Below are 21,164 nucleotides of genomic sequence, written 5' to 3'. Positions count from 1 at the left end.
AAAATGTAAGAGAAACCCAACAGGGTTAAAAACTCATCATTTTTTCATTCTCATATAATTCTGAGAAAAGTCTGACCAATAATATTATTCGGTCCGATTAATAAGATTTGACGAGCGACCGAACCTACTTACTATGTAATCACTTTGTGCACATTCATAGTGTTATATGTTGTAAAATTATTTAATATAATAATCGTGATTGGTTCTCTGACAATAATCGTACCAAGAAAATCTCTCCGGGTCTCCGTGTCCATTCATAACCTCTAGGAGGAAGCAGACCAACAAAGCCAGGAAACAATTGGGAAGAACGCTCCGTGAACTTCTACAACTGCACATTGTTCGGTGTGGAAAAGGACCGCGGTTTGGCGCCAGCGTCGGCCGCTTGCGTGCGTGCGGGGACGTTGTGACAAGGTCGACGGGACGGGGAGAGAGAGAGAGCGGGGAGGGGAGCAGGGGGTCAACGCAGCGGTGAGACGGTGGGAGTGGGACCCTCACCCCCCCTCTCCTCCCTCCTCACCTCCGTAGTGACCGGTGACCTCGCTTTTCCTTCCGATCCGGCCGGAGTGAATGACTGATGTGTTCATATCCACGATTACACCACAGTGTTACTCTGCTGTTTCCTAGCAGCAAGACTAAACAATAGCTGTCCACACACACACACACACACACACAGACAAACACACACACACACACAGACGCAGAGGTTACGTCCCTGTTTGATTTATAGTTCATGTCTGTATTGCACACACACACACAGACACGCACACACACACACTTAACCATGACAAATCTCCAACTCCCATCTCGTGATTGGAGGACAGATGTAATGTGACATGAGCCAAGAGTAAATTTAGGATCTTCAATATCAAAAGGTGTGGCACTGGATCATCACTTGACCCGGCTCGGATGTGATTTATAGCAACAATAACCCAATTACAGCATCAGCGGCGTGCGTCCTACGACAAACCTGGAGGTTCAGGTGTCTGCGACTAAGAGCAGCTCTCCACCACCTTATGGGACCTCATTAAACATGTAACAGGTCTAAACCGAGGTGAAAGCCGCCCCTTCCCCCCATGTGAGTCTCATCTCCGACGGAGGGTAGATAGATAATTAACATCACTTTTAATAATGAGTGTAAAATACCGGCCACCTGGGAAATAGATACTCGTTTACTATGTGTTATTTGCCCTGAGCTCGGTGGAGAAATCTGGCTGCTGCAACAGAAAACGGCTCCATAAAGAGAACAAACACCACCAGCGCCTGATTTCATTTCATTTCATTATTTAGCCAGTTTTATTCCAGCAGGGATTCTGCAGGGTTCAACAAGTTTAAGTTTAGACTTCTAACCAAAAACCTCTTTTGGTATCAAATAAATCAATTTATCTTTTTCTATTTCTCAATTATTTGAGAGGACACACTGTATGTTAAAACATCCTGTTGTCTGTACAACCACAAAAAGCGTGCGCATCTCAGTTGGGTAGCCCTATTATATTATATGGAACGGCCTTGATGAAGCATTAAAGGTGAGTGAGATCAAATGCAGCTATAAACAGCTTTTTATGGGCCCGTGTGTGTAGAAATGAGCTGGACAAGATCTAAAAATTAATTTCTTCTTGAAATTTTGTCTAGTTTGTTTTTTATTAATGATTGTTGACTTGTCTATTTTGGTTGTTTTCTTTTTATTTATAAAGGATTGTTGAGACACACACATGTAAAATGTTAATACTTGTATGAGACTGTAAAGGTAAGGGCAGGATATGATAACTTTGCTTCTTCCTGTCCCTCCTTGTACTCGTACAATTTTATTTTGTTTTGTTTGTATATACTGTCTAGTCCATTTGTATGGTGTTTTTAATGTTTGGTACTGTTCATAGTTACACAAGGAAAATAAAGAAATGACATGAAATTAAAGTACACCAACCATGTATGATGGAAAACCAACAGGGATAATATGGCCAATTCTCATATATCACTATTTCTCTTCACTTTTTGAAGTAAAACACCAGTATAAACCAGTAAGACCAGAAACTCCACTTGTGCGCATAATCCACAATCATTATAATGTCATACAATGCATGTCTTGGGGAAACAACATTAAAAGCAAATTTCCTCCTACATATACATTTCAATTCATAAATGGTTGAAAAAGCCTCTTATTCACCTGAAGCATCTCACAGGGCAAAGTTAAAAAGTAACAGGGAAGAAATTATATTCACAAATGTAATGAACTAAGCAAGAATAATAAAAGACAACATTATTGGATTCAATTTCACAGTAATCCAACGTGCCGTGTGTGCTATAAAAATACTAAGAAAAACAAATTCTTACTTCCACTGACATTTTCCACATATTTGAATAAGAAGTGGGTTTTTATGGCACCGAACTTGAACCTCAACTTCTCCAAATCTTTTCCAAGTCATTCCCCATCTCTCCTTCCTGTCACTACTGCCAACTCTATAACAGAAAATGGCTCCTAAAAATAATTAATGGAGAAAAAAAAATACTAAATTTGATGGACAGGTGGACATTTTGTCAGCAGATAAGCTCCTGATTTCTTATTGAGTTCAACAGTTAACATTTCATTCAGCCGTCAGCCTGGTTTCACAGCTCAGCCTAAGCCGATAACCGATAACAGCCAAAAAAAAAGCTGTGGCACCAAAAAAAAGCCGTTACCAAACCATAATCAAATGCTCATTATCCTCAACAGAGCTGGTAAGAAATAGGACTTCATTAAAAGAAAATAGACTTAATTCCCTTCACAAGCTCATCATTTCAACTCAATCTTAAAAAGGAAATGACGGCCTGTTTTGTTTTATGTTTATGCAACAGACTTTAGATGCTAAAAAAGAATATTGACTATTAACAATAATACTTCCTTTTTGGAGGCTGAACACCAAAAAGCCCAGACAGTTTAAACTAATCAGGAAGGGGAACATTTAATGCGTACTGTGCTCTGTCTCTGGACCCAATTATGTGTGTTGTCGTGTTATACATTTTTGGGCCGTCTATGTAGTCCAAACAGAGGCCAAGGACACGGTGCTGCAGAGGGCGTCTAGAGGAGAGGCAGACAAACAGGAGGATCCTTGGGAACGAACCCAGCAGAAAGCTACATACTGTAAAGTCTGGACAGTGTGTGTGTGTGTGTGTGTGTGTGTGTGTGTGAGATGAGATATCACCGAGCAGTTATGCAGATAAACGTCGGCGAGAGAGCACAACTTCCTGGGAAGACAGACAACTGCAGTGTTTGGGGGTTGAACTACAGTAAGTGTGTCGTTTGGTGCGGATGTGTACTGAAATAAATGAACAGTTATGGTTTTATGAAGTATCCATAAGTTCCCAAATGTAAGCAGCAGTGTATTTGGTCTGAGGAGAAGTTGTGTCTGTGCCTCTCTCTCTAACACTGTGGGCCAAATTTGTGCAAAATTTCAAAGACTACATTTCCGAAATGACAATGATGCTCGAGGACGATGCCTTCTTGTGTTTGCTGCTATTACAGCTGCTGACATGGTGTGTGTGTGTGTGTGTGTGTGTGTGTGTTTGTGTGCGCCTGTAAGCCAAATCTAATCAGCTTTGATAATGAGCATCTCCTGCAACCTTGCTTTGCCACTTTGCTGAACGGACGCACCCAATTTGGTGTAAAAAGGAGGGGGAAATTAGTAGTGGCTGCTCTGGGAGAAGCTCAAATTACCCCTGTTATAGAAGCAGGGAAGGGAAATGGGTTGTGACTCCAAACACGGGAGCTAAGCCAAGCCTCGTGGTTCTGCAGCTTTGTTTTCTGCTGGTGGGCAGACTACAGAAAAGTGTGCATGACCTACAGTCACCCCTGGCACCAACTGCACTTAACCACTGCCTGTCCTCTGCAACACTAAAGAGTCGAAGCACAACGACATCACAACTTTTGAGTTGTTCAACTCTCTATTTGAGTTCTATCTATTGTGCATGAAAGGGTTAAAAAGCTGACAAGGTGACTTTGATTTCTCTTTTTTTTGTGACAGCATGACAAAATATTTTCCAAAAGGTTGAAGCTGTTATGAAGTCGTCATCATCGAGTCCCTGCTGTGACACCACAGCGCTGAACTTCGGCTGAGGAACATTCAGATGAGGAATCAACAGGTGGTTTTGTGCAGAGAGCAGAGAGCACACGCTCAAAACTACATTTTCCGACTCAATCACAAACTTTAACACATAAAAACACACATGAAGCACAACAGCGACGGCACGTAGCGCGAACTATGTCGAGCCAAATGCACTGATTGAGGTGCAACGCCTCCAAAGCAGGAAGCACGACGACAATAGTAAGAGCTGCTGCCTTTTTCACTAAATCCAGGGGTCGCATCGAACTGTTGACAGAACAGAGTTCAAGTGGATCCGACTTAAAGCAGTGACGCAGCATGTTTGCAGTTCATCCGCATGCATTCATTAAAAAAGAAGATCAGAAGGATTTCACTTCTCTGTGCTTCATGACAGAACCAAAGAATAAGAAAATTGTCTATGCATCAAAAAGCATAGACAGCATATTTAGTTTGGCCAGCACATCCAGTGTTTAAGTTATGTAATGTTTACATTTGTAAAAGTAGCACAACTTCAGATTGTGTAAATGCTCCGGTAAGGCAACAAATAGTCAGTTAATTACCAGAGCATTCATCAGTAATAGAGTTCAGATGGAGGCTTTGCGTTTAAGTTTAACTGTTGCTCCTAAATTTTGTGCTTGTTCTCCTAAAACGTGTCTGTGGGGAGCACTAGTGGTACTGGAAGTTAGTCTGAAGCCGTGTTAAAATAAAAAATCATTACAGTCGCAGCAGCAGCAGCCGTGGACCGACAGAGAGAAAGAATGCAACAAGCAGCTCGCTCTCGGAGCTACAGTTGGTCTATAAAAAGCACCAACAGGGTACATTTGAAGAGAACACCGAATGCCTTGCACTCTGTCCTGTGGTTGGAGCTGGGGCTTAACGGGTCTTTTCATGCTTTAGTGAAAGTAGGCAAAAAACCGCAGGTCCCAGACCACAAGACCACAGGCCCTGCCCGTGCCGAATGCAAGCCCATGACTGCTGGGGATGAGCGCTTGCCAGTCAGCATCTGGTGTTAATTCATCCGCAGAAAATGGCACACAATTAGGAGATCATATCTTATGTGAGACTTTTTTTTTCTTTTTTTATATAACACTTCCGCCTTGACATTCACCACATTACCACAGTTTGACCTTGGCCTTCTGGGCCTATTCTGTAAAAATGTCTTCAAGGATTTGTGATGACTACAAGCATTCACTTCTAGCACAGAGTCATTAATGGAAAAAAACTATTAATACTAATAGCACTCTTCTGGTTCTTGCTCCTTGCCCTATGCAGAAACTGCTGTACCCGTTACACCAAAACAACAAGCATTAATAAGAGCTGGACAAGACAGACCTGAAGAGCGACTGCTTCAAAAGAACTGTAAAGTTAATGTACGCAGTGTTGCGCAACGGTGCGAGCCGGGGTGTTCAGACGGCACCCATGCGCAAAATTCTCCTCCGTACTCGAACTTGAACCTTTTCAACAGTGTGAAAAAGGGGGCGGGCTTGTTGTTTTACAATAAAAAGCCAGAACATAGGAGGGAAAACAGCACATGTCAAACAGGCTGCCCTCGTATGTGCCATGAAGCCCATCGCGGTCGTCACTCCTCGCCTCCGCCACGCAGCATGAGCAGTGACAGTACTACAGTTTATTGAGAGTAAACACTCAGACTAACTGGTGAGGCGTTGCGTCACATTAGAGTACGGTTCAAGCTGCGTTGACACAGAACTTGGCCTACTTTACTAAACCTGAGCACATGACACAGCTCTGACATTTCATTACTAAAACGGGACACACCAAAGTTTTTTTTTTTTTTACAAAACAGCTTTAAAGCTGCGATTCATCATTAAAATCTGACTTGAACAAAGAACTATTTTTGTTTTAAACAGTGACCCACATCAGGTTTTATTTGGTTCAATTGGAGAGTTGAACTCTGTAAACGTTAAGACTGGTTAGATGTGTGGTAAAAGCAAAGTGGAATGGAAATTATGATGTGTTGATGGAAAGTAGCTGAAAAGAGCTGCACAAGGAAATGTGACTACCCACTGGTAAAAAAGAAAAAAAAACATCATATGACATTAACAGCAGCAGTAGGGAATTTACTAAAGTTGTTATTTAAATAGTTATAGTGGAAAAAGTTCATTAACTTTTTTAGCATCACAGCCTCAACCTGAACATGATGACGACTGATGAAGCCCATAAAATACGGCTGAAAGCCTTGGAGAGCGAGTTATTTGGCAGGAAATGTTGATGTGGTTACTTCCAGTGGTTTTATAATGTTGGTAATGTAACAGCGGCAAGTAATTAGTGATCAGTCAATAAACCATTTAGTTAACAGTACACCAGAAGATACAAAGAGCCCATCGGTCAAAATGTAATTAACAGTTGATCGTTTAACCACTGAGTGGCGTTTAGCACCGAACCAGGGCGGAGATACGATGCATCACGACGGCTCCAAGAGGGAATCTAACATTCAGTCGCTGTTAGGCCTGGGACGATAATCAATAAATCAATTAATCGCACGATAAATGAAAATGAACTCGATAGTTTTTCCGGCCTCGATAAATCGCCATGTGCATGCGCACGTATTTGTTTTGGTCTCTGGCCTCCAACCAGGCTGGATGACAAGAGGCTTCACTCTGTGCATCGGTCTCAGCACCTGGGCCGTTTGTTTCATAGCAGAATGAAAGGAGTGAACCCTCTTTTCAGTCATCCAGGATCTTTGTTTCCCAGAATGCATTTCTCAGCAACCGGCAGCGCCAGCTGTAAAGCTAAGCAGCTAAAAAGCTATTTTACCGTAATTCTTGCTGCCGCGCTGTTAACACGTCACTTTATAAAGTTTTAATATTTTTTCATGCGAGAAAGTCACAGTTTAGAGCCCCAGTCTGTGGTCAGTTTATCCACATATCGCCTGTTGGGAGATTTCCTCTGACGTTTTTGGAGCTAATGTGGTAGCAGTGAGCAGGAGGAGCGGGGCTTCCCACAGTCTGCAGCAGCTCACGGGCCGGTCAACCTCCGTCATTGGGGGAGCAAACAACTAAAACTTATCAGCAGGTTTTTAGAGGTTTACCGCCGGCTGGTTTAATACTTTTTAGGAGATAAATGCTAGTCTCATTGATGAAATCTTACACCTGTGGAAGTCATATTAGTTTGTTTGAATGAAAAGTGGAGCTTCAGGTGTATAACGTTATTGGACAGAAGAGCTGCACTGTTTATTATTTTTTGTTTATTTTATTTATTTAGGATGGTAGCTATATAAGTTCTTGTCATTCCAATTACAATGGTTAAAAAAAAAATACTCATGAGAAATAAAAGTTTATCGCATTTAAAAGGGTCTACTTACATTATTATGAAATATTATTATTATATTAGTGGTTAAAGCAGATATCAGTGGAATGTTTTTGTTAATATAAGTCCTAAATAGTCCTATTTTCCGTCAGCAATCACTTACATGAAGTATTTCAGCCTAAACACGAGTCTCTCCGTCACTCTGCTCTGCTGTAACCCGAGGAGAAAATTTTCCTTGTGGGATACAAGTGTTATCCAATGAGGGGAGAGAACGGCATGAAGGGCTGTGTGTGCAGCCAAGGGATGCGCGTGAATGTGGTGACGTAGCACGAGGACCAATTGATGCCTGACAAGGGCGGGGGCTGCTAACTCATGGTGCGTTCAAGGAAACTCGTACTTTGTGTTTTTCCTTCCTGTGAAGTCATACCAGTTCGATCTGGTACGAGTTCACGGGTCGGAAGTTACGAGTGGCCGTTATAGGGAACTTTCACAGACAACAGGACGGTAAAAACACGAGCTACGGGTTACCTGGAACGCTACCAAGTCGTAGTTGTGACTTGAAGCTGTAACTTACGGTTTCAAAAGCCTGCCTTGAACACAGCATTAGCCGAAACGGCCCTGCCACTGATATCTGCTTTAATTTGTTCTCAAAAAAATGTGTCAATAATATCGTTTATCGTCAATAATTTGTGGGACAATATATCGTCCAGCAAAATTGGTTATCGTCCCAGGCCTAGTCGCTGTATTGATTGTGAAAATTCACTGTATGTCACATTGATATAGACCGATTAATTATTAAAGAAATTATACAGAGAGAGGCGTTTAAGATCGTCTGTAATATCAGTTAGAGTAAGTTAAAGGGATAGTTCAATATTTTGGCAAATTCACCATAAATAGTCATAGCAGTAGGTTCATTACCTTTAATTATCGATGCATGTTTGTTTTGAGATCAGTGGGGCAGAGACGTGAGCTGCTCAGCGAACACAATGGAGGTGAATGGTACAGGTCCCCTGTTCCTCATCAAATTCATCAAATACACAATCCAACAACTCCAAAACACTCTGGTGGAGAAGTTGTGACCTGCACATTCACCACGCTATGAGATAATAATGTAACATTAGGAGAGACAGAGTTGTTTTCGAGGCAAATGCAGCCGGAACTACATTTCAGACACGGCTGCAGGGCGGAGTGAGCTTAAGCAGTTCTGAGAATTTGCTTCATGTCTCGTAATGTTATATAATTATACATGATTATTTCATAGCGTGGTGAATGTGCCAGTCACAACTTTTCCACGAGAGCATTTTGGAGTTGTTGGATTATATATTTGATGAGTTTTAAGGGACAGGAGACCTGTATCGTTCACCTCCACTGCGTTTGCTGGGCAGCTCACATCTCTGCCCCGTGGCTCTCACAACAACATGCACCGATAATTAAAGGTAATGAACCTACTGCTATGACTGTAGGGATTATGGCAATAGGCGAATTTGCCAAAATGTTAAACTATCCCTTTAAATAACAGAAGATATGGTTTTGAAGTAGTGCTTGGTGCTTTTGTGTGCAGATTTCAGTTCTACCATCAGTGATGACAGAGCACAAATATCACTGTTATTATTGCACGAGTGTCAGAGAACAGTAACAAACGGCTGCTTACTTCTTTGGCAGTGGTTCTGCGTCCAGCAGCGTTCGCTGAAGTGGCCGTTGATGGTTGTCGTCTGACAGGTCGTCTTCCCGATGGCCGCCCCCGGACACACGTCTCCGCACTCTCTGTCGTTCTTGTTGGCCATGATGTAGTTGTCTTCAACCGAGTCCAGGACCTTGGACCAGTCCAGGGTGGAGAGATAGCAGAGGTCGGGGTTCTTCTCGATCCTCACGGCTCCTCGGGTGATGTTCATCAAGCTCTGGAGGCCGATCTCTCGCAGCTGGAGCATCTCGAACACCACCAGGGCATAGTTGAAGAATAGGTTGTTGCCTCGGATGACTGTCAGGTTGGGGAAGAGGTCGGTGAGACTCTCCATGCCGTAAACCCTGAAGAGCAGCAGGTAGTCTGTGACCACCCTCAGCTTGGGAAAACTGAGGCCCCGGAAATCTTCTGGCTTGGTCCTGAACATGAGTAAGATCTTCAGGTGGCCTTCGATCACAGTGCAGTTCTCAAGCGACCGCAGGTTGGTCACATTGTTCCGGATGTCCTTGTTCGAACAAACTGAGGAGACAAGAATAGGAGAGACACTAAATATCAATTATTTATGATAAACGAGAAAAAAAGAATCTAAACGCTGCTCAAACGGTTCATTGTGAACAGGTTCGGATGCACCGTTAAGTCCTGTGGTCAACAAAACAGCAGCACAACAGAAATAGTACAACTCTTGGATGTGAACAGAGACTGCTCTCCCTTTAGACAATTAATCTGGCGCAGTTGTTGGCAGATTACAACTGCTGCATGTGACCGATGCGTTAGGCAAGACGTCTGCTCTGCAAACTGGAAAAACAGGGTTGAAGAAGTCAGACACGGTCTCAAAGAGGAGGAGAAAAAATAGATCTTTTGGTAATTTGAGGGAATATTCTTCTGAAAAATATGTGGTTATGTCTCCGCCTTTGATGAAGACCAGACCATCTTCAATGACATTTTGTTTAGCAACCACATATCTGGCAGAGCGCCACTGTCAAATATGGAGCGCTGTCATCAGCGTGAGGCTGTGCTCATCCTTGGTTACACTTGGTTGATTTGTGGAGTTGCTTCTGTAACTCAAGACCATAAAAAACATTAGCTAATGCATTAAAAATATTTGTCTGTGAGGGGAATTGAAGCACTTACGCTTGTGTATTGCAGCAGTAGTAGATTTGTGGCTTTGTCAGTGCTCACCCAGACATATGAACTGGTTTGATGAGAAATTCCCAAAACTATGCAATTGCGCAGACGGTTTACATATCGACTGTCTCAGTCAGTCAAAGTCTGCTACATCACAATGAAGCAGCGCAAGAGGTTTACGTAGATCTGTGGTTTCAGATCATTCATCTTTGATTTTTCCCAAGTAATCATTGAGCCCAATGAAAGCTACCAGTTGAAATCACCAGAATACAATATTGTTATAAGACAAATAAGTCAGAATACAATATCGTTGCAATTTTGTGATACTTTGCAATGCCCAGAGTTTCCAATAACATACTTTGTGACACATTGCGACATATCATGACTGCAAATTATGTCCTGCAAGGAAAACTCTGTCTACATCCATTTTGTCTAATAAGATAAAGGTCGGTCTCCACCTCTCACTTCAATCATTTTTTCCTCCAGCAAAGTGGAATTGTCAAACACAGACTGATCAATACCGTCATAAAAAGGTACACATGTACATAACAATTTATATAATAAGAGATCAATACATACAGATGCATCCATGAATCAATAAAATATCACCACACAAAATATCACATGTACTATAATCAATACCAAAACCCACTATAGCTCAAATTACTTTTGTTAATTTAACAGCACAAACTTCAGTAATATTTAAATATAAGCACTCAATATTATTCAGTAATATTTATAACAGAGAAGGGGCCAAAGTATCTTAGTTCAGAAGCTAGAACAAAATCACATTTTTGTTTTGTTTTTTCCAAAATTGTCATTGTTTAATCAATTAATTCTTTAAATGAGCTAATTAATCAACCAACTAATTGTTTCAGTTCCTGATCAGTCTAAACAGTTCAGCTGCTGTTAGATAATAACACAGTGAAACCGTCTGCATTATATCAACCTCGGGGAGTTCTGCATGAGGGGCGTTGACAGTAATGAGGATTTTCTCAGCTCTCTCACTTCTGGAAGTCAGCGAACCTCTTGAGCATTTGCTGTCTGTGTGACATAACACAAGTAATGACGGTCATAAAGAAATTTTCCCCTTTTGCAGGTGCATCGTGGGACATTCCAGCCCCGGCGGCTTTACAGTTCACAAGTCCTGGGTGCAGCTGGAGGGGTTTGCTGCCTGGTGAGAGGTCTGTATTTGTTTACCGAGCAACCCACCGTTGAGATGGGCGCATCGGGCCAACTGGTCAGCCATGTGGGGAAGAAGTATAACAGCTAGGCGTGCACCTCTTTATGGCAGCAGCTCATTTTACACTTTCTGTTGCATAACAGTACAAGGCAACCTGCATACACAAACACACACACACACACAGTGTCCAATCGCTGAGTGTCCAAACAACGAGGTTTTCATTCCATGACCTTAACCCAAAAGCTCACTTTGCAGCAATTACCCAGAGTTCGGCCTCTATAGCTTTGAGGGTTTGTGTAAAATACAGGCTAAACATCTTTAGACTGCAGCCTATTAAAAGGCAGCTTGCCCTCATCAAAAAGAAACATTTCTCTTTTTAAACTACATTTAGATCCACAGCTCCACTTCTTTGTGGTGTTGGGAGCTTTGCCGAACTGTATAAGCATGAACGGCACGCCACAAACCTTCACACATCCACCTCCAAGTGAAACATTTCCTATCAAACTGACGACAAAAACGCCAGAGGAGCAAATGAAGCCTACTGTAGATCTGTCAAGGAGCACATTTACAACTGTAAACGGCCTGGCTCTTTTCTTTTTTTTTAATACAAGACCCCCCACACGGAGTCAAACAAAACAGTTTAACGAACAAAAGGAGCGCAGGCAGCAAACAATACAAGGGGACGGTGGTTGTGTAGCTGCAGTAAAGTCAGCCAGCAGAGTACTGAGTGACCCTGTGGAGAGAAGGCGAATCATAACAGGGCGGTGAGTCCAGGCTCCTATCAGTGTACACTTTCAGCCTGTATTTTTAGCACCACATTCCCAATAGAGAATCTAATACACTCCAGCCGTACCGATAGTAGCTCACATTGGAAACTGGAACATGGCAACCCTGGTGTGTAAGTGAGGAATTTTAGAGCGGCAGCAGCAGCAGAGAAAGAACTGGCTGCGCTGACTTCTCCATGTGCGAGTACTTAGTTTAGGAACAAAACTTTGGCAGAAATAGGAACTTTGCTGCAAAAAAAAAACACACACAACAAAAGTTTTTTTCTATTGTTTTAGAGTGAAACAGCTCAGTCTGTGATGACATGACACAACTCAAGCAAAACAAACTAGGTGCTTCCCAGAATTTAAATACTCCCTGCGTTGTTGAGGAAGAGGAAGAAAAGAAAAGAAAAAAAAAAACACAAAGGTTACTACTGCAACAAGGCCGGCTGCAGCCATCCATGCATCACTCACTTTGAGCCCCGACAGCCAAACACAGCAATGGTGCTGCTCCGAATTGTCAATTAGAGTCATTAGAGGAGCGGATCTATTGATTGATGCCATTGGATTCTATCCATCTCTATCACGTCCTGCTCCTCGGAGACAGATGAACTTTTAAGGGGTTGATTAAAAAGGACCAGTGTGATGGTTTGCCATCTCAGCAACACTCTGGGCAAAGAGAGGTCTGTCAATGATAACAGCATGGCTTACATTCAAAGTTTAAAGGTTAGGGTTGGTGTTGTTTTTGTCTTTTTTAGCAGTAGTAAGTAACAGATACAACGAACGGTGCCGAGTCATCAATTAATTTATCCTGCTAACCTCGACAAGTTGTGGAACGTGCAAGCAAAAGATATACTGTATATTATTACGTACGTATAGTTACTTTGATGACACAAACCAGTCTATTATGATTCACTCTTGACCTTGGAAATCGTAGTTTGCCACATTAATCCAAACTCAAGGTGCAGTTATCTACAATCACTGAACAGCCTTTGTCAGATGTGACTTTTAACTGTCAGCCTGTAGGGAAGAGGAGTCCTTAAAGTGCTATGGATGAAATGATACTAGGTTATAAAACCTTGGACAGCTGCAAGATTAAGGACCAATTCAAGTCTTGATAAATCTCTCCAACAAGGGGAAACAGTAGAGTAGTATAAAACATTAATCTCAATCTTAATCATTTCAAAATCAACCAATTGCACTGGGTGATACATTCCTGTACTATGATGACCACAGCCTGCAGAATACTATTAATAGATAAAACACCACCAACATTATCTTTTAGGGCTCATTTACATAAGTATAACAGAATACAATCTGTGTCTGCATATCTCTTTGCACCTTTTTGCAAAGTATAAATGAATGCAGCCAGATCAGCCTGGACCCAATGCATGACCTGACATCTGAAGGTGGTCTGGGTCAGATTGTGATCATCATCATCATGCGTAATGGAAATCCATACAACTTGTGATCACACTTGGTGGAGGTAACCTCCACCCACAAGATTAAAATGTTAACAGACAGCTGACTTCTTGCACAATTTCCCCCCGGGCCGCAGTCTTGAACAGCGATGCAGACAAGCTGTAAACAAGATCGCGTAATGCCAAACGTAAAGGCAGCGGCGATGATGACACGTCGTCCGGATAATAAATCCAGATAGATACCATTGTGAAAATGCTTGATGCAAGTCAGGCTTAGGTCACAAGATGTTTCTAAATTTAAATCAACGTGTACGCAATTATAACTCTGAGGTATTGAGTACTGTACTATACTAAAAGGAGTCAGAGCTTCACCGTCTGTCCACTACCTGCTCCTGGGCATAATAATGTACAAATCCACAACGCTTTCTCTGCTGCTGCAAGCATCGACGGACACCAACGCCTCTGATCCTGTGAGGGAGTATAGGTGAGGGCTGTAGGTTGTTTAACTGATGGCGTATATACTATACATCATCGCTGAGGCCTCGCAGAGAACCGAGGCCTCAATGAGCACGCAGGAACACAAACACTCGGTGATTGCAACACTTCCCTTTTCAAGGTTTCGCTGTTATGTTGTTTTCCAACCTAGGCTTAAAAAACCAGACCGCAAAATCCACAAAATGCCGAGGTCACCAAGATACATGCTCACACACACTGTTTCCAAACTGGCATGTGATGTAATCCACTCTACAAGGGATGTAAAAAACCTAATCATTACACAGTTTTAAGGTATTCTGCAAACACTGAACATTAAAAGCTGAAAGAAACTTGTTGCATACATTCAACTTCAAAAGGCTCCTGGCTGTAATTAGAGTTAATAAGCGGTTTGTCATCTCTTTAGCTGCACGGGACAGAATATTATAGCAGTTGGAAAGTGACATTACTACATCTCAGTGACACAATCTTCTTGGGAAATTGCTAGAGGGTCAAGGCCGTCCTCGACAGTATAGACTCTCCTATAAATGACTTCTAGGCAGGCGCAGAGGGGGGGAAGTGGTGGAGGTGGGGGGGCAGGATATCGAATGTGCCAGCTGTTTGGTAGGGGGTAACATGGCGAGCCCAGCACATTAACAATATCACAAGGAACAAAAGGCTGGGGGAATAAAATTAAACCAGAGTAATTCAGGGCCCCGGCCTTTAAATAGAGCGCAATCGAGTAAAAGAGGGAGCGTATAAAAAACCACAAAGTTCCCTCTTGGGATTGTGCGATGTGTATCCTGTGGATAAATGGCTCTGGACCAAGGATCATTTGGTGATTCAGTTGCCCACCAGCTGCCTTTGCTTACACATCATTCTTTCTTTACTGGTTTGCAAAAAAACACAAACCAACGGTATGTAAAAATAAAAAACATCCAAAGCCAATCTTTTCTCTTTGTCTCCATTTTTTTTTTCAAACTTGGGACATCTGTGACTTTCAAAACCCCTGCGAGACGGCGGCGTAATTCAACACTAAAAGTGGCAAGTTTCAAGGCCGGAACAACAACTGATGCTAAAGTCTCCAATTGACGGGCTGAATCATAACGCATATCAGTGTTGTTTGCGTGGGCATCGAGGACAGCGTCGGTGGCAGCGGAGGTAATCATTACCTTTAACGAGTGAGAGCACAATAACAAGCACATTTCCTTTTCACAGGAGCACGGTGTCAAGGGTGAAGATCTGACACACAACAAGGCTTCCTCGACGAGACGCCTGTGTGTGTGTGTGTGTGTGTGGTCGACGTGAAGTGAAAGAGCGCAGGTGTGTCTGATTATACTCCGTTTTCAGGCAGCTTGTGTATAACTTCCAAGACGTGAACCTGTCAACCCGGATTAGACGGCCATTTCTGAGGGTGACAAGTGCAAAAATCATTCTATTGTATTCACGTCAAAGGCACTCGTGACTTTGGTACTTGAGACAGCAGCGGTGTGTGCGTGTGTGTGTGTGTGTGTGCACTGTTTCTGTTTGAGTGTTTTCTGAAGAGGTGGTTGGGAGGTGACAGTTTCATCACCTTACAATTGCTCTCCTTGTCGGGAGGCGTAAATCAAGGGCGCCAGGTCGTTGGAGATCTGCCCACCTACAAGACCTGCTGTGTGGCCCTGAGTGGCGCCCGGCAACAAGCTGCTCGCCGGCTTCATGGCGAGCCCCTGCTGCTCGACACTCTTGGTGAAGTGACATGTTATCGTACGCTGCAGTGTGACAACCAAACCACCTGAGACCTCAGCGCAGAACCTGAGGTGAACCGAGCTGGATGTTAACCACAGGACGTGCCTCTTATTATCTCCAACGGTTCACGAGGCAACTCTTTTGTTTTAGGCTGTTTTTTTTTTTTACATTAACTGAATTACTTTTGATGTTTGACATTAAAAAAGCACTCACTGATTTCAACATTGTCTCCCAAGTTGCATTTGCTTCCTATCCAGATAATGAACAAATGACTTTTTTATAAGAAGAAAAATATATCAACACATTACTTTCTATGACAACATAACTTATGATACTTTTCTTTTAGTAACTTTAAAGCCAATGCAACAAATGTGACCTCAGTGAGCTCATGGCGCAAGAGGACAGGGCAACATTCATCACAATACTTATGATAAAACAATCACACACATAAGATAAGATGATAATACACCAAATACCATAAATATAAGTTTGTAAATAACTTTAACATGTTAAAAATTCACTCAAATACATGAACTAAAAGCAGAATTAACCTGAAATGCCACAGGTTTTACAATCCAACAGGCAAACAGCCCCAGGAAATAGTGGCATATTCAAAAAGTTTGAGCACAGATATGTCATTAACAGTTAACGTCTGTGTTGGGAAACAGCAGAACAACTTGAGAAACAGGTTGGAAATCCTTTTCATCCTACAGTAGATGATTTTTTTTGTTTTCCTCAGGGTGGTTTGAGGATTCTTTGAGGACTTGAGAGACAACTTAAATAAAAACAGCAGTAAGAGGAGTTTACCAACTACGACTGACTGTGTCTTTCCAAAGTCACGCAGCAGCAGCAGCAGCAGCAGCAGAAACATGCTGAATGTACACGACGAGAGGCCCAGACCAGGGGCCAGTATGAAATATGCCGCATGTAACAAGGCACACGACACGTACGTACATGGACAAGACTGGCTCTCCTCTCATATTTTTCAGCTGCCACTCGATGCTGAATAAATTAATAATAATTAACGCCACCGCTAAATATAAGCTTCCATTATTAAGTGAATTTTTCCATCAAGCTGAGCTGGACAGCGACCAGCGAGCTGACTTCGACACTGGTCGGTCAGTCAGTCAGTCAGTCAGTCAGTCAGTCAGTCAGTCAGTCAGTCAGTCAGTCGTGGCTTATGAAATCGGCCAGTGTGAGGCCCAGGTTCCACTCTTCCCTTCTGTGGTTCACGCTCAAGTCTGAGAGGAGTGGGAGGAGGGGAGGAGGGGGCAGGGGAAGGGAAGAGGGGAGAGGGGGGCGGTGGCGGCGGCTGCGGAGCAATTACACAACTTGCTTTTGATTTATGTCTTAAAATTCTCGCTCAAACTGGTTTGATGACATCGCTCCATTCGCCCCTCATCTTAAAATCTGACAAAAGGTGAGAGCGCAGCAGGCCTGTGCTTTTTTCTTGTACCCAGACTGAGTGAGCGGCTGCTGAAACTCCAGCAGCGACCCAACCTACAGTACAGCCATGTGCTGGGGCAGTATGGCTGTTTTGAAGCTAAACACTGTGTGTGAGTTGCACAGACAGTGGGCAAACCTGTCATGCTGAAGAGGAGGAGCTCCTGTTCATATGACATGAAATAAGTAAAACACTGTTGGTTGTTTACATGTGCAAGATTTGTGCAAGACAACAGAGAATTTAATGAATTAACACATTTTAGATAACTGTAAGTTAATAGGAATACAAGTATATGAGCATTTTATATTTGGAAATTGTGCCACAGAGCTACTGTAATGTACAAAGACATTTGTCAATCACTCATCTAAATTGCCTGTGGCTTTTACAAGAAGCTGTACACACAATGAATGGCCATTTTTCAAGCAGAAATGCCAAAAAATCTTCTCAAATAGCATCTCAAATAGATTTTGGACGGCTGGTCGGACAAACCCAGACATTTAAAAGTGACGTCATCTGGCGCTGCAAGATACTGTGTAAGTAGTTCTTCACTGTTATTGGAAGATTAAACAAAGAGATAAGATAGATGGGTAGATAAATCAGTAGAAATATCTTGGTAATGAATTGGTCTAACTTCCTGACAGATCTTTTTAATAAGTATTTAATATCGAAAACAAAACAATGATGGATGGATTAACACAAACTAATGGCCAACTATCATAAGTTATGCAGTAAAGAAAACAAAAAAGAGTTGTTTTTTGACAAATTAACACCTATAAATCACAGTTACCCTTCACCAAATCATATGATTAGTTTTAAAAAAAAAGAAAAGAAAATCCTGATACAGCATATGGACAAACGTATGGAAATTGTAATGTTTACCTGAAGTTTGATCTCTGTCGATGTCTGTGTTTAAACTCACAATTACTGTACAGATGTTTAAACAAGCGAGTAGTTCCACAGGTTTGCCATAGCCTACATTTCCTCAAAGTGTAACTAAAATTTGTTTAAAATAATAATTAAAAAAAAAGAAGTGTTAAACAGTGAGTGTGGTGTCTGAGAAACGTTAAAATGTCTCCGGGTGAGTGCAAATGTGTTCATTCATTCTTATCACCCAGGCTGGTTGGCTGGTGAATATAAAGGGATTGTCCGTGGCTGTAAAGAGGGCTTATTGTTACATTCCTGCACTGACCACAGCTACAAGCCAAGGCTTCCCAATCTACAATAGCAGCCAATTAGTTCTTCTGAATTCTCAGACTACTTACTTATTTGGGACAAAACATTTTGTTTACAGTCCCTGTGCAGACTCAAATTTGCAGATAAGTGTTTTTAACCTTTGTCCCTTCAATGCAGTGACTGTCTACAACTTGCTGCCTACGTGCATTTATCAAATAAGCCACAAAACACAAACAAAACAAAACAAATAACAATTAAAAAAAACTATATCTGTATGATAATATTGCAGCAGGGTGTCTTCACTGCTCATTCATTTGTTTATAGTGTTTCTTAATGGGTTATTCATCTTTATTTTTCATTTTTTGTCTATTTGGAAACAGCACACACTTTAAAATGTGTGTTTAGTAGGATCTAATAATTATTCTTACAATTATTTGAGAACTGAAAGTGTATGGATCTTCGATGAAAATGGGAAAAAAAAGATTATTAATTCATTCAATGTATGTACCCAGTGTTTTAAAACAGGTAATAAATCTGCAATCATTTTAAATCTCATTGTAAATAACAGAAAATTGTGCAATATTGGACAGACTATGACTTATAGTATTTATCTTTTTAATCAAATTATGAGTGTGGGTCAGCTATTTATTATTATGACTTCTCAGCAGGCTGCATCATCATGTTCACTGCAGCAAACAGTCACTTTAATGAGACAAGTAAAACTACATTTTAATGTTAAATAAAGACAAACGAAACAATAAAAAAAAATAGTTAATTAGTGTTACTTACTCTCTCCAGTCGCTCGATGACAGCTCATCACAAAGCAGACGGCGGTCAAAACAAAACACAAAGTCCGGCGACACATCACTGACTCTGGATAAGACACCATCCAGCACTGGGGTTCAAAAAGGAAAGAAAGAAAGAGAGAAATAATAATAATCCACAGCGAGCAGCAGCAGCAGCAGGACACAGTTTCAAGTCCAGTTCAGACTATAAAAGAGTGGAAACAAGCTTCAGGAAACTGGTTTTGTTTTGCGGCGTGCGCCCAACAGGTAAACAAAAAATAAATAAAAGACATCCCGGAAGATGGGCGGAGGATCGAGTCCAACGTGTTCAGTTCAGTTCAGTTCAGTCAAACACACACACACACACACACACACACAAGGCGTTAGCACCGATGATGCTACCGATGCTAACAGTTATTAGCCACCTCATGGAAGAAAAGCAGCAACGTCAAAGCACAACGACACACGAGTGCTGCTTCGTCCGCTTCTTCTTTAAGTGCATTTGTTGCTTGAATTGAATTAAATTGGGCCTGTGGTTGAGCTCGTCCGTCCGTGGCGTGGATATAAAATTTAAAAAAATTAAAAAAAACACCCCACCGACTTTGTTATTGTTGCTGCTGCTGGCCCGAGCTAAAAGAAAGGGAGCTAAGCTAAGCTAACGCTGGTAGCTAGCTAGCTAGCTAACTTAGCTAGCTCGCTTAGCCACATTAGCCGCCTCCAGTCTGAACCAGGCCACAACAAGTGAATGAAGTTTTTTTTTTTTTTTTTTGCTTTTTTTGCTTCTGCTGCTTGACAACGACACGACCTCCCTCCCTCCTTCTCCTCCTCCTTCTCCTTTTTCAATAAATTTTAACTTTGACAAATCTCACGCATAGGCAGCATACCGCCGTGATGATGCACATGTATGCTGTTTATAAAAATCACAAAAAAGAAAAACACGCATGGGGGTATAAAAAAAAAACGTGCGTGCGTGAAAAAAAACCACCGTGAAGTTAATTCAGGAGGGTTTTTTTTTTTTGGGAGGGAGCCTCTCGCTGCTGCTGCTGCTGCCTCGGTGGTGGTGGTGGTTGTTGTGGCATGCGTGGCGTAACGTTAGCGTGTCTTTTCGTGAATAATAACAATAATAAATCCTCTCAAATCCTCCAGCGAGCACAAAAAAAAACCATCACAGTTTGACTTCTTCTTTGACTTCTTTTCCCTTGCTTGTTGTGAAATAATACGGTGTGTTTTTGGGTTGTTTTTCTTTCTTTTCGCCGAAGCTCCAAACCGGTGGTGGTGGTGGCGACAACTCCAGCTCAGTCAATGCCGAGATTTGAATGAGGACTGTGGGGTGAAGCTGACAGACACTCCGCTCCTCGGTCCCGTCTTCCCTCCGTCCGTCCGTCCGTCGTTGGCTCAGCAGCAGCAGAAGCAGCACTACTAACAACTCCACTGTCCTCTCTTTTTTTAATTTTTTTTCTGTTTTATCAGGTATTTAGAAGAAAGGAGAGCAAACAAAAAAAAGTCAAATGTTTGCTCCAAGTTGTGTCCAAGCTGTCTGCTATAATAGGCTGCTACGACGTCGACTCCGCATGCACGAGAATAAGAGAAAAGTATAGGTGAGATATATAGGCTAGGTTAAAGTTTTCTTGTTATTTCTCCTCCTTTTCTTCTTTTCCTCCTTCCTCTCCTTCTTCTTTTTCTTCTTGCACAGACAGAGGTAGATTGTACAGTCTCCTGTAGGATCCCCTTCTTCCCAGCCTCTCCGCCAGTAAACAAACCCTGCCAGTGAGCCAGATGGGCTTCAGGGGAAATACGGACTGGAGCTTATTGGATTACACAACAAACTGATCCCACTGTCAGGTGGTAAAAAAAAAAAAAAAACTATTTGCAATGTAAAGACAGCTGAGCACAGGAAACACTAAATTATGATGATAACAATCAAACGACGAAAAAAAAAAGCACATGCAGAAATAAGAGGATAAAGCCTATGTAAATTAATAATACTTAAAAAAAAAAAAAAAAAAAAAGGCTATGTATTGCACAAAAAGGAAGTGTGGTCAGATGTTG

At 41.9% G+C, this 21,164-nt stretch overlaps 1 protein-coding gene across 1 annotated transcript in view; it reads right to left on the bottom strand.

Annotated features, from left to right (window-relative positions):
* The window catches only part of insra (insulin receptor a), a 78,517-nt gene extending 57,656 nt beyond the window's left edge, over positions 1–20,861 (bottom strand). The window contains exons 1-2 of the mRNA XM_085806002.1: positions 19,120–20,861; positions 8,992–9,540 (exon numbers count right to left, since the gene is read on the bottom strand). Of these exons, the coding sequence (XP_085662128.1) occupies positions 8,992–9,540; positions 19,120–19,219 (649 nt within the window). The 5' untranslated portion in view covers positions 19,220–20,861. The remainder of the gene's footprint in view (positions 1–8,991; positions 9,541–19,119) is intronic.
* Between the last annotated feature and the right edge of the window lie 303 nt (positions 20,862–21,164).

This window comes from Trachurus japonicus, chromosome 17 (genome assembly GCF_045865225.1).
Source record: "Trachurus japonicus isolate A0001 chromosome 17, Traja_1.0".
In the NCBI taxonomy this organism is placed as follows: Eukaryota; Metazoa; Chordata; class Actinopteri; order Carangiformes; family Carangidae; genus Trachurus; species Trachurus japonicus.
This window is presented reverse-complemented; position numbering and strand designations above follow the sequence as displayed.